Raw genomic sequence first — 15,273 nt, 5'->3', positions numbered from 1 at the left:
TCGAGCAGACGGCTGTTTAGGGCGACCTGCTGCAGAGCTAGCGCGCTTCGGGAGGAAGTGCTTCAAAGCCTGTGACGTTTTTTGAACTTCGACAAATCTTTCCGCAAAATCTTTGACGGAAGATCCGAAGAGGCCCGTCGGGGAAATGGGCGCGTCGAGGAACACAGAGCGCTCCGTATCCGGCATTTCCGACAGCGTCAACCATAGATGTCTCTCGGCGACAGTGAGAGAAGCCATAGTCCGCCCCATAGCCTGTGCAGCAGATTTCGCGGCGCGAAGAGCCAGGTCTGTAGTGCTCCGTAAATCCGGCACGTTGATTGCACCCGGGCCTTCCTCGTCCAGTTTTCGGAGAAGGTCGGCCTGGAGTATCTGCAGTATGGCCATCGAGTGGAGTGCCGATACAGCCTGCCCAGCGGCGGTGTAAGCGCGGGAGTGCATGGCTGAAGTAGTGCGGCAAGCCTTAGATGGTAGCGCCATCTTAGCTCGCCGTTCAGCAGAGGGCGGGCAAAGATGGGCTGCTACGGCTTCTTCCACGGGGGGGAGCGAGAGGTAACCTCTGTCTTTCGCACCGTCCACCACGGAGAATGCTGCAGAGACAGAGGAACGCACTCGGGCTGAGAAGGGGGCGTTCCAGGATTTCGCGACCTCTTCGTGAAGCTCAGGAAGAAAGGGGGCGGATCTGGAAGGCGGAGGGGCGCGGTCCCCTTGAAGGAAGCACCCATCCAGTCGGCTGCGCGCAGGCTGCGCAGGCGCCTCCCACTCGAGGCCGAGGCTCGCCACGGCCTGCGAGAGTAGACGCATCAGCTCCGACTCGATACTGGCTCGTTTACCTGACAGTCCACGGGCAGAGGAGGGGAGGTCCACAGAGCTCGCCCAATCCTCGCTGTCCGACGCCAGTAGAGAGCAGCTGGCCTCCTCTGCAGATAAGGCTGGCTCGTCGTCACCGGCAACGGAAGCGGCGGCGGACAGCGGCTCACTCACCGACGCCGCTGTCCGTCGGTGAGTGAGCCGAGCGAAGCTGGCGAAGCTGGCGGGCGAATCGGCGAGCATTCGCGGGCTGGAGAAGGCTCAGGGACCCGTTGAGTGCGACGCTTCTTACGGCGCGGCACTGTAGCGGGTGGTGGTGCAGTCTCGGAGAAGAATGCCAGGCGAGTCCTCAGAGTCACCATAGGCAATAGCTCGCAGTGAGGGCATCCGCCGTCAGCGAGCGCTGCATGATCCTCTCCCAGGCAGGAAACGCAAATCACATGGCGGTCCCCGTCGCTGAGTGGGGCTCGGCACGAGCCACAGGATGATGGCATCTTTAAAAAGACGCAGCTCTTTTAGAAAAGGTGAGTCGCGGCGGCGAACACACACTTAGCAGAGTGTAAAGGATATAGTACGCCGGGTAGTGTAGCAGGAACGGCGACTGAAGGCGGCGAAATGAAGGCCAGCGGCTTCAGATGCAATGGCTCGTCCTGCAGAAAGGCTTTTTCCAACGGTGCGGCTTCTCACTCCTGATCCAACGCTACGTGAGCTACATTGAAGAGATGAAATATCAGTGATATCAGCCCATCGAGCCATATTTATAGGGCTAGGCCACGCCTACTCTGGCAGGAAGGTGACGCAGTGGGCGGGAAGCGCCCCCATTGGACCGTCACCGAAGGGCCTCTCTCGATAGGCTGCTGCAGTTGCCGCAGGACAGCCAATAGGCACGCAAGCCGCCTTTGCCTATGTCTGTATGCTGCCGCAACGCGTTTTACATTAATTCAAAATTAAGGATAATTTTTTGGCTTCAATATCTCGTGGAAAAGAGGTTTTCCCCGAGCGTAAGATATTACGCAGTACGAGAGAACCTCTCGTAAGAGAACAGAGAAGCGACCAAACACCTCCACATTTTCCCTATTTAAATACAGTTACACGAGTAGTTACAAGACTAGGTATGGTGACACAAAATAAAACGTGGCGCTTTTCTAAGCGTGTAAAATGGATAACTATAATGTATGGCGGAATAGCACTTGGGAGCCGAGTCGAAGTGCTCCCAAGCACTTGCTATGGTTTTCCGCCATAGGCAAGGCAAGGCAAGGCAAGTTTATTTATATATCACATTTCATACACAATGGCAATTCAAAGTGCTTTACATAGAAGAAATTAAAATCATCAAAACAAATAAGAATAATTAAAACAGTTTAGAATAAAAAAATTAAAGTAATACTGGTCCACCCCTATCTGAGATGGAAGAGATTGAGCCGGTTTACGGTGCCACTGGACCTCTAGCCCAGGGACGTACTCTGCTGGGGTGGTGCAACACCAGTAATGCCCAGCGGGGCCCCCACAGAGCACGCTTCGCGTTACTGCCGTTACTTCTTATACTCTCAGCAGTATAACTAACTTACTTCTTCACTCGCCTCATTGAAGTGAAGACTCTCCCGCTCTCCTTCAAAATCTCTGCACAGCTCTTACTAGCTTGCCTCCATTACTCTCATCAACCTAAACCTCACTCCCATGCGGGTCATGGCACCAAATATAACCCGTCCAGTTCAACTTGACCCGCTCCGTCATGAGAGGCAGGCACGCTAACAATGGGCTAGTGCGCTTCTTGAGGTCAAGCTTTTACTACAGTAGCTTGCCTTCATTACATCCAGTACTAACAGATATCATCAATGTTACATAATAGATCAATACTAATTCCCAAGACAAGCAAGCTGTAATAGTACACTATGATTTTATTAGGTCTGTACTTGTGTATCCCGTGTCCCACCTGTCCGTATCTCTGAGGTGTGTAGAGAATATATCCCCTCTGGTTGACGTAATCCTGAAACGCTGGAGACCAGGGCTTCTCTCCACAGCAATAGTCACTGATCAGCAGCTTACCGCTCGGCTTCAGCCATGACTGAAAAACACATGCATACACACACCTTAAAGCAATAGTTCAATCTGTTATTATGGACTCCTATGAAAATACATGGTTTGTCCATTGGAGGGCAGACCATGCACATGCAGTTTGCCTTTACTCTTATTTTGCATGTCAGCTTAATTTTATGAGGCGCCACGTAGGATTTAAATCAAACTTCGCTTATCAATACATACATAACACACGTGCATATACACCTATAAATTACTCGCATATACATACATAGGCCTACTATTGGATGTTCAAAATACATATATGAAATACACGTGCACACTAATATGAAATTAATACCAATAGATATTATGTTAGTAATGAATGCATATAAACTTGTGAATAACTTGCATATACATATAAACTTGACGCACGCATACACCTATAAATACTCGCATATACATATAAACTTCCATGCACATACACCTATAAACACTCGCACATACATATACACTCGCTGCACGCAGACACACCTATACACACTCGCATATACATATAAACTTCCATGCACATACACCAATAAACACTCGCACATACATATACACTCGCTGCACGCAGACACACCTATACACACTCGCACATACATATAAACTTCCATGCAGACACAACTATAAACACTCGCACATACATATACACTCGCTGCACGCAGACACACCTATACACACTCGCACATACATATAAACTTCCATGCAGACACAACTATAAACACTCGCACATGGGTGAATTGCCCTAATGTGGGACATTTTTTGCACTTCAGACTTCTGTGACATATTGCGATGTGTAACCAAAACATTAAATCCACACCAAATCAAATCAAAAGAGAAAATTCAGATAACCCATTCATAAGATAAATTATAGACATATTAGTGCTCTTATTGCAAGTTGTCTGAAATAATCTGCAGCTTCCTAATGTGGGACAGTTGTGCCCCCAATGTGGGACACTGAAAAATCTATGATGAAATACCAAAAATCACATTGATACATGTAGAATAGTAAAATCTTATTTTATTTTAGATTCTCTCTTAAATCTTAATTAGTAATTTTCTTTGTTATGAATGAATGAAACGTGTAAAATAACAAAATCTTTAGTTATATTATCCATTTCAAGTAAACCAGTATCACAATCCATAAACAACTTTGGACCAAAATAATTTGGTATAATTCCAACTAAAAAATAAATGTACAATTGTTTCTGTTTCCTCTTTACCAAAACAGCATAATGAAGAAACCCCTTCTTTAAACTTACTGATAAAATCATGACATGGATAATATCTATGTATTATTTTAAAGTGAGTTTCTTTGACTTATTTATTAGGAATTACATATTTATTAAAGGGGTCATATAATGCCATTTTTGTACAAGCTAATATGATTCTTTAGGGTCTAAATTAAAAGTTTGTAATATACTTTAATTAAAAATTCTCATTAGTATTGTAAGAAAACACTTATTTTACCTGGTCAAAAACAGCTCTGTTTTCAGCACGCCGTTTCAGTGCATATGACTTTAAATGATAATGAGCTTTGCTCACCCCGCCTCTCTGTTCTGTGCGTACACGTTTGTAACACAATTCCATAACGTGTTGTTCATTATAAACGTGGGATTATGAATTATATGGAGAACGTCGTACATAGAAAACATGCAGTAATGTACCCTGAGTGTAAACCTTAGACTCATTCATCGTGAAGCGATTTGCAAAGATATAAATATTAATATAAAGTTTAATAAAACGTTACACTCACTTCAGTTGTTCTAGAGGTTCAGCAGGAACACGAATAGCTGGTACCGATCCTTTTTTCATGAGCAGCTGCTTAGCAAAACCAGCTTTATACTGACCCTCGTTTATAAAGCAGTCTGCTGAGAAATGATTCGCGCAAACATGAAAGCATTGACGTTGCTCGTGGGGAATATTCCCATCGAAAACAAACTCAGCCACTGCGTCTTCAGCGGTTCGGATTTAGGAACATTAAAATGACTGCTGTGTTCGTTATTACACCCAAGAACAGAACACCACAATCGCTTAGACGCCATTCTGCTCATAGACAGTGCTCCAGCATATCAACAATGACCGCGCCGGTCCGCGCGGACTATGATTGACAGCTCTCACGAGCGAGGGCGGGTCTGTGTTAAAACGCGCCTATCAATCAACAATCGCGGGAGGGGCGTCCGACCGTGTGACATCACACGGTCGAACAGCTCTATTTGAGGCAGGGGAAAACATATAAGGAGATTAAAACAAAACCACTGGATGGATTTTTATCATTATATGATGGTTGTGTACAGGCACTGCCAACACACATTTCAGTACAATCAACTTGAAAAAGTGCATGTACCATTATATGACCCCTTTAATATCTGTCCACAGATTCTGAAAAAAGGTCATGATAATTCTGTTTCCATTTGATCAATGCCTTAGGGGAAACATTTTTTCTTTAAGATTTGTCTAATATAAAGATTATTCATATTTTTATAAAAAAAAAAAAAAAAATGTTTAAAACATACCCCACCACACATTTTTGACTCATTGAAGTACTGTCCCACATTAAGCTGATCATACTGTCCCGGATTTGGAAACCACATTTCCTAATGTGGGACACTAGGAAATTTGATACAAATATAAAATATATAATGAGTTTATAAACATAAATATAATAAAGTTTATACACATAAAGTTACACTATTTTTTAAAGGACAAACATTTCATAAGCATATTAGGCTAAAGAGTAGCAGGATTGCTTTGTTTAAAATCTATTTAACTCCTTAACATCAAATTTGTTAAAACTCTGTCATTAACCTTCGGATGGTCTTCACACAAGGTGTCTCCTGTTTGATGATTGCTCCACCCTCAAATATAATTGGACATTTGATAGGTCATGTGATTTTGATCACATGACACCACAGCTTTGTCTACCCATAGTTTCACTGTCATTCATGTATTTATGGGGGACCTACAAACACTAGATCTTAGGTGTCCCACATTAGGCAGTGTCCCACATTAGGGGAATTCACCCTACTTCCATGCAGACACACCTATAAACACGCGCACATACATATAAACTTCCATGCAGACACCTATAAACACTCGCACATACATATAAACCCGATGCGCGCATACACATCCATAAAACACTCGCGCATACATACAAAATAAAACGTGGATGCATGCTTTAGTTGTGTATGTATATGCGAGTGATTTCATATGTGGATGTGAGTGAACTTTTCAATGTAAAAGGAAGTCATTTCTTCTTCTTCTTCTTTTGGAGTTTTATGGCGGTTGGCAAACCAGCTAAAAGGTGCATTTACCGCCACCAACTGGACAGGAGTGTGAAGCGTCAACACAGGGGGTGCAGAGATATCACGCAACACCTGAAATAAAGCTTGCCACAAAGAACCTTTATTTTACTGTCTATGCAAAGAACCGGCGAAAGTAATGATTATGCATGAAACATTTGAATGGTTGATAAAGTTCATAAATCGATGCAGACTCGCCATCTTCGCTGTAGTGAACGCGCCTATAGAGAGAAAGCACACTTCATATGAATTAGTCACATGCATAAGCAGAGAGTAGCCAATTTCTTTTAGTTTTTAATTGTTTTGTTTAAAAGTACACATTTCAAGCTTTCTATAGATATACAGGTCTGTGATGCAAGTAGTTTATACGCTGAGTTTCGGTTCATTTACGCGCTCCAGTTCACGCGCCGGCGCCTCCGTGTCCTGATCACTGTCCACTATATTTGCTTCTTATTTATTAATCCAGACAAATTTGTTTATGAAACATTGATTTACATGAAACATTGATTTGAATACAATTTATACAAAACGAAATTTTCAAGCACAGCTAATATTCGAAGATCGATGGGTATTATTTGATTATTATTTGAAAATCGCAGCCCTCGACCACACACACATGCATGTATAGGCTACACACCAGAGCATGTGAGCAAAGCGGAGCGGTGTGACGCTTATAAGTTAAAAAACTTAAACATACGTTTCATATTTATGTTTAAATAATATTATTATTATTATTATTTTTTTCATCTATGTTGATTATATGATAAGGGAACCGCATGAGATGAGTAAGATAGGATCATAAGATATAGGGTATCGGAAAACATTTGGAATGGGTCAGACATGATTTTGACCACTTACTATCCCCATGAATTCAAAATTGACCATACTTACTTAGTTTGTTTGCCTAAATTGATCGTTTTGTGGTGAACAATTCATCCATGCAAGTCAATCCACACAAAACATTTTTTTGGCTTCGTAATCTTTAATCAAAATCTGAAATTTCCCCTCCCCTCTGCATTGGAGGACCTTCCCTGATGACGCGGGTTTGACGGTTTGAGTGTCTGCTTAACATCCGTAACCACGCCCCTCCAACTGACAGTAGACAGGCTGAATGAAAACACCTACTTTTCTAGATCCAATCAGGTGCTAGTTGGAAAAAAAGCCACGCCCACTATTTTGCCTCATTTAGTATTCCGTTTCTCTCGGAAATACGTCACAACACTGGAGAAAAGTCGTTTGCAACTTCCGGTTCACGGGGACTTTAAAGTTTTCTTTTGTAGACACTGGCGCTCTTGCTTATATGGGTGAATAATGTATTATGTGTTTTTTGTTTGTTTGTTTGTTTTGTTATTGTCTTTATACTATGGACCGGAATTCTGTGTCCTTAATAAAGATTAATAATAATAATAATAGACAGCCTTTCTTTAAAGTTTATTTCGTTTTTTTTTAAAAATTGTATGTTCATTTTAATCAATGTTTCATCAACAAATTTGCCTGGATTAATAAATAAGAAGCAAATATAGAGGACAATATAGGCTAATCAGGACACAGAGGCGCGCGTTCACACTTCATATGAAGTGTGCATTTCCCTCTAGGCGCGTTTGTGACAAGTGGGATGTGAAAGTATAGTTCCTAACTCATTATTTTATTTTCAATAGTCTGTTATATTAATGTTTATATATAATTAGTATTATTAAGTTTTGTCACCGTTTAACACTAGACCACGAGTAATTATTAAGAAGTGGAATGCAGATAATGCTGATCCCTAGTGTGGGTTGATTATTCGTCGATGTGTTGGTAATGCCTCGGGGCTTCAGTAGGGGGATCGCGCGCGCGCGCGCTTCTCTTCCTCATTCAATACAGACGAGTGAAGGCGAGAACTGCGTGTATGTGTGTGTTTTTCAACCTTCTCCCGTTCTTTTCCCCTTTTTAATGTATTTGCCACTCACAAAGCAATGTAAACTCTAACACATGTTGATAGTACATTTCGTTATGTTACTGTGGTTTTATATGAGTAAAAGAGACGTTTTTGCACTGTTTAAAGAGTTTCGTGCTAACGGAGAAAATGTGTAACATTATGCTAGCAGCCGGAGACCTCGTGGCTCCGTCGTGTCGGAGTCCCGCTATATACGAGTGTTAACTTCGTCGTTGGTGTTTAAGCTAGCTATTGCTACATCCACATAATTTTTGTTGCAAGATTTATTGTGAATTAATCACTATAAGGGTGAGTTGTGTCATGCTGAGTCAATGAATACTGTTAACAGTATAATTCATTTTAGTGTTTTGTGAGAACTAATGTAAAAAGGAGTATTAATGTAATTTGATAGCTTTGTTTAAAACAATTTACATTTCATATGGTAATTTAGTTAAAAAGATAATTTAGAATGCATTAAGAAGATACTTGTGACTGTGGTCCTGAATCTGATGAGTGCACTAATATTGAAATGTATGTTTTCTTGTACACATTGTTAAACTCATTCAATACAGACGAGTGAAGGCGAGAACTGCGTGTATGTGTGTGTTCTTCAACCTTCTCCCGTTCTTTTCCCCTTTTTAAGGGTACAACACGTTCACTACAGTGAAGATGGCGAGTCTGCATCGTCATCTTTATCAATTTATGAACTTTATCAACCATTCAAATGTTTCATGCATAATCATTACTTTCGCCGGTTCTTTGCATAGACAGTAAAATAAAGGTTCTTTGTGGCAAGCTTTATTTCAGGTGTTGCGTGATATCTCTCCGCCCCCTGTGTTGACGCTTCACACTCCTGTCCAGTTGGTGGCGGTAAATGCACCTTTTAGCTGGTTTGCCAACCGCCATAAAACTCCAAAAGAAGAAGAAGAATAAATGATTTCCTTTTACACTGAAATTACTTCCTTTTATACTGAAAAGTTCACGCACATCCACATATGAAATCACTCACATATACATATTAGGCCGATGTACGTGAGCTGTATCGTTCAGTTCCCTTATCGAGTCGGTCTCAACATTACGTATGGGGAAATCCATTTTTCTCGAATCATGAAGTCTGATAGAATAACTCTTTTGCTTGCAAATAGCCAATGGCGGTCCCACCATCACCTGATTGGCTGACACTGCTCAATATAGGTGACGGCGGGCGCCAAAAACCTCAGAATCTTTTTTCTTCACTCGAGTCTGTTTTCACCGTTGATGTACGCATTCAGAGCGGAGTATATTAAGGAGTTTTAATTCCCCTCTCGCGTTCCGGTGGATTATATTATGTCTCTTTGTCGCCCGTGTGGTGGACCCATCGAATCCCCGGACGCACACAACTTGTGTGCTGTGCCTGGGTCGGGACCACGCAGAGGCGGCACTCGAGGGATCGGGATGTCCCGCCTGTGAGGAGCTTCCCATCAGATCCTTCGTGCAAGGCTGGCCGTTACACGTAGCGACGACCTTGTGTCTCCTGCCTCTCCCCAGTCTGCCGCCGTCGAGCCGCGGACCGGGAGACGGCAGAGATTTCTATTCGCGGGTTCTGTTGAGGCGCTGAGCAGTCAGTGCTTCCCCGGTGGCTGGCGCCCAGCCCCCGCCGCAGCATTCATTGCCCTGTATCCTTCAGTGCGATGGCGATTCTGATTACTACACAGTGTGTATTCACAGTTGTTGCGCGATGCAACTGACGCTGTGTTATGTACTCACCACACTGTTATGTGTAATGATTTATGCCATTATATATTGCCCTGTGTCCTTCAGTGCAATGGCGATTCTGATTACTACACCGTAAGTATTCACAGTTGTTGCGCGATGTAACTGACACTGTGTTTACGTACACACTGCACACTATATGAATTTGCCGTTGTATATTGCCCTGTGTCCTTCAGTGCAATGGCGATTCTGATTACTACACCGTAAGTATTTACAGTTGTTGCGCGATGCAACTGACGCTGTGTTACGTACTCACTACACACTGTTATGTGTAAGGATTTATGCCATTATATATTGCCCTGTGTCCTTCAGTGCAATGGCGATTCTGATTACTACACAGTGTGTAATCACAGTTGTTGCGCGATGTAACTGACGCTGCGTTACGTACTCACTACACACTGTTATGTGTAATGATTTATGCCATATATTGCCCTGTGTCCTTCAGTGCAATGGCTATTCTGGTTACTACGCAGTACGTATTCACAGTTGTTGCGCGATGCAACTGACACTGTGTTTACGTACACACTGCACACTATATGAATTTGCCGTTGTATATTGCCCTGTGTCCTTCAGTGCAATGGCTATTCTGATTACTACGCAGTACGTATTCACAGTTGTCGTGCGATGCAACTGACGGTGTACACACTGCACACTGATATGTGTAATGATTTATGCCTTATATTGCCCTGTGTCCTTCAGTGCAATGGCTATTCTGGTTACTACGCAGTACGTATTCACAGTTGTTGCGCGATGCAACTGACACTGTGTTTATGTACACACTGCACACTATATGAATTTGCCGTTGTATATTGCCCTGTGTCATTCAGTGCAAATGGCTATTCTGATTACTACGTATTCACAGTTGGTGCGCGATGCATCTGACGCTGTGTTACGTACACATCGCACTCTGTTATGTGGAATGATTTATGCCATTATATATTGCCCTGTGTCATTCAGTGCAAATGGCTATCCTGATTACTACGCAGTGTGTATTCATAGTTGTCGTGCGATGCAACTGACACTGTGTTTGTGCACACTACACACTAATATGTGTTATGATCTATGCCGTCATATTTTGCCCTATCCTTCAGTGCAAATGGCTATTCTGATCACTACGTATTCACAATTGTTGTACGATGCAACTGACGCTGTGTACACACAACGCACTGATATGTGTAACTATTACGCCGCTGTATATTGCCCTGTATCCTTCAGTGCAACTGGCTACTCTTTTACTGTGTAGTCACAGTTGTTGCGCGATGCCACAGACGCTGTGTTATGTACATTGATATGTGCCTATGATTTATGCCGTTATATATTGCCCTGTATCCTCAGTGCAACCGGCTATTCCGATTAACTACGTATTCACAGTCGATGTCGCTATGCCTCTGACGCTGTGTTTTTTGTACACAAAAATGTAACTGCTTGTGCATAGTCTCAGTCATCGCTACGGCGACTTGCGTTGCATCTGTGTAGATATTGAAGCGTTATGCTGCCCTTCAATGTAATGGACCATTGTGTACGCATATTCATGCAGTTTCGGTCGCTTCAGCGACTTGAGCTGCATTATACATGCAGATGTTTAAAATGTGCACTGATGTGTTATGCTGTTATGTTACCCTCTATCATTCAGTGCAACAACCAGCTATCCTATCTAACTGCATATTCAGTTTGTCGCTACAGCGACTACACTGCACTTATGTACGTATAAGGACGCGTGTTGCTATTTTGTTGCTCTGTTCTTTCAGTGCAAAATTAGCTATCTTAATCTACCGTGCATACTCACAGTTTCTGGATGTATGTACGTACACGGATGTGCAATTTACCATGTGTTATGCTGTAATGCTGCCCCGTTTCCGTGCAGCTAGCCGTCCTGATCGAACTGTACATCTCAGTTTCTGTCTCTCTGCAGTTCTGTCGCTACGGCGACTTATGCTGCGTTATGTACATGCATGGATGCGCTACAGCGACCGATGCTGTTACGTACATGTGCTATGCTGTAATGTTGCCCCGTTTCCTTCAGTGCAACTGGATATTCTGTGCTAACTTGTCTACTCACAGTTGTAGCTACGGCTATGTGTTTGTTGTTTACTGAGGTGCTATGCTATTATGGGGCTATTATCAACCGCGTATATACATCAGAGCCCAGGTGGTTACAATTCCAGCATTTTGCCCGGATGAGGTCAGTGTTTCAGAGTCTCAGAAGTACGCTTGTGCCCCATGCGTGCCCTGCGTGCTTATGTGAACAGAACTAGCCAGTTTCGAACTTCAGAGCAGCTCTTCGTCTGCTACGCGGGTGCTAAGAGGCGGCGCGTTGTCGAAACGGAGGCTATCTCACTGGATAGTGGAGGCTGTGCACTGGCTGGCTTATGCTTCCCGGGAAGCCGTTTCCCTATAGGGGTGCACGCCCACTCCACTAGGAGTTTGGCGTCATCATGGGCGTGGGCGAAAGGCATGTCTATTCAAGACATTTGTTTCGCGGCAGGTTGGTCGTCTCGTAATACCTTCGCGAGATTCTATAACTTGGATATCCCTTCATTCGCACCACAAGTCTGTCAGTGCAGGGAGAGAAAGCTGAGCTGTCGTTGGACTAGGCTAGACTGCCCCGATGGCGCGCGCTCTAGCCACGGTTCGACTAGTCGTCGGACAGTGCGAGTTATTATTAGCATAGCTATCATGTTCACTATATTGTGCCCTTTGTTATGCCCGTATTCATAGCCCGCAGTATTTTCCTAAGCACCAATCACTTTGCTGCAATCTCCCTCTATTCAGTTCAGCGTGCTTAGCTTGATGGGAGGGGCCTTCGTTGGTGCAGATGCCGAGCTGGGCGGGGTTTCTCCCACGCGGCGGGGGTTTTATTGTTCCCCATACGTAATGTCGAGAGACCGACTTGATAAGGGAACGTCTCTGGTTACTCACGTAACCGTAGTTCCCTGAGAGGAGGGAACGAGACATTACGTAACCTGCCGCGTGGGAGGGACTTTCAGTCTCCTTACTCTCGTTCAGCTAAGATTCTGAGGTTTTTGGCGCCCGCCGTCACCTATATTGAGCAGTGTCAGCCAATCAGGTGATGGCGGGACCGCCATTGGCTATTTGCAAGCAAAAGAGTTATTCTATCAGACTTCATGATTCGAGAAAAATGGATTTCCCCATACGTAATGTCTCGTTCCCTCCTCTTAGGGAACTACGGTTACGTGAGTAACCAGAGACGTTTCGTTCCGACAAACGGGGCACTACCTTTTCTTTTGCACAATATGTTCAACGTTAATAAAAGGTATCCAAGCAAAAAGTTCTCAACGCATTATCCTGCAGTTAATGAGAAAAGTGTAATTTATTGGCGCACTATATTGACTGCGTATTGAGACATATAAAACTGTTGAGCTAGATTTTCAAACAATCAGCATCGAAAATGTAAGTAGGTCACAGCCAAAATCAAGCTAATATCACTACGCACATGTAAACATGGAGGAGGACGTAAGCAGCGCATCTTCATCTGATAACGGGGATTAAGCTCAATTAACACCAGAGCCGGACAGTAACGGAGTACATTTACTTGAGTACAGTACTTAAGTACAATTTTGAGGGATCTGTACTTTACTCAAGTATCATTTTTGGGGAGTACTCATGACTTTACTCAAGTACATTTGAGAGGCAAATATTGTACTCTTTACTCCAATACATTTCTATCCATAACCGTGAGTACACGAGTAAAATAAAAATTAAAAAAATCTCGGAAACCCTCAATTTGTTGTTTCCCTCTCAAACGTGATTGGATTGTGCAGGCGCCACTGATTGGGACAGCCTATCAGCAATCACTTTCAGCTTTCCGCCAAAGTCAACTCCATGGTCAGATTTTATATTACACATTAAGGTAAGCCAAGCATTTGGTTTGATGTTCTTGAGTATGTGGTGTGTTTAACACAGTCAGGTTCAAATGTGGCAGTGGCGTAGCCACGAGGGATTTCTGATTTCTTAAAAAAAAAACTTTAGGAGGCAAAATATATTTTTACTGATTATGTGAATTACACTGCGCAAACCAAAGTAGGCTACTACCCAGCGAATGAAGAAGGGTTGGCGCTCAGTCTCCACAGTACATAAAATATTCATTTTGTTTTATTTTATTTTTCCGGTTTGCATTTATGAGGAAAAAACAATGTTATGGACGTGTTCTCCGTTACGGACGTGAGCGCTCTGAAAGCGGCATAAAAAATGCTTTAAAACTTTCACAGAGACCTCAAACAGAAAACACAAAACCTTTCTTTAACCTGAATTTCGTTTTGCATTAATTGTATCTTAATTTTAATCAATGTTTCATCAACCAATTTCCTGGGTTTAATAAATAAGAAGTAAATAGCAGACGATAGATAAGAAACGGAGGCGCCGGCCTGTGAACTGGATCTCGTCTCATAAATGAACCAAAACTGAGTGTATAAGGTAGCCTACTTGCCTCTCACAGACATGTCTACTTTTAAACAGAAAAAATCAAAACGAAAGAAAACAGACTACAGACTGCTTATGTAATCCGTATGAAATGTGCATTTCTCTCTGACGCGTTCACTACTGAAGATCGCAAGTCAGCATCGTCAACTTCATCTAGCCGACACTGACAAAGAAAACACTTGTTTATTAACAAGTGTTTATTAATAAACAATTAAAATATCTCCTTGCTATATTTTACATATTCATGATCATTCCTTTTGCCGGTTCTTTGTGACAGCTTTTAGGTGCTTTATTGGCAGCGCCACCCTTACATGTGGTGTGTGTGTGTGTGTGTGTGTGTGTTGTCCCCGCATTTAAAGATGGGACCCCCCAAAAATGTAATTAAATTAAATAAAGCAACATGGTAAAAAGATGAAAATGACTTGATTTTACTTTCAATTCCTTTTACATTCTCCAATGTATTAACATTAACATTTTTCATAACTCCATGTAGGACGTTTCTGTGCATAAATGTAAGCACTGTGGCAGTAGATTAGTAATGGAATATTTAGAAAATCTACTCTTGTACTCTTGATACTCAAGTACTTTTAAAATCAAGTACTTTAGTACTTTTACTTAAGTAGACATCTGAATGTAGTACTTTTACTTGTACTTGAGTAAAATTTAGCAAGGGGTATCTGTACTTTTACTCAAGTAACAAAGCTCTGTACTCTGTCCGCCTCTGATTAACACCCGTAAAGTGTATTCTTCATGTCGGAAAAGATGGTGGGAAAGGTCCGCAGCCCTTTACTGAAGTCCGATGGGAACAAATCAAGCAATGTGCGAAGGAATGGCTAAAAACGTCGGACACTACGGAGCTAGCTATTGATCCCATACTGCAGGTAAGTTACTTTCATAACATATCAATATTTGTTCATTATTTTTGGGTGATGCTAATTTACAAACTTCCCGATCAGAATCCCGATAAAAACATCGACATGATGAGAGACGTTG

The 15,273-nt window shown here is 42.7% G+C and overlaps 1 protein-coding gene across 1 annotated transcript in view; it reads right to left on the bottom strand.

Moving 5' to 3' along the window:
- LOC130072084 (uncharacterized) overlaps positions 1-15,273 on the bottom strand; it is a 52,758-nt gene that overhangs the window by 11,927 nt on the left and 25,558 nt on the right. The window contains 1 exon segment of the mRNA XM_056237021.1: positions 2,741-2,872. Within this exon segment, the coding sequence (XP_056092996.1) occupies positions 2,741-2,872 (132 nt within the window).

This window comes from Rhinichthys klamathensis, unplaced genomic scaffold, assembly GCF_029890125.1.
Source record: "Rhinichthys klamathensis goyatoka isolate OS25496 unplaced genomic scaffold, OSU_Roscu_1.1 h1tg000475l_1, whole genome shotgun sequence".
Classification (NCBI taxonomy): domain Eukaryota; kingdom Metazoa; phylum Chordata; class Actinopteri; order Cypriniformes; family Leuciscidae; genus Rhinichthys; species Rhinichthys klamathensis.
The sequence above is the reverse complement of the archived record's forward strand: the minus strand, read 5'-3'. Positions and strand labels throughout refer to the sequence as shown.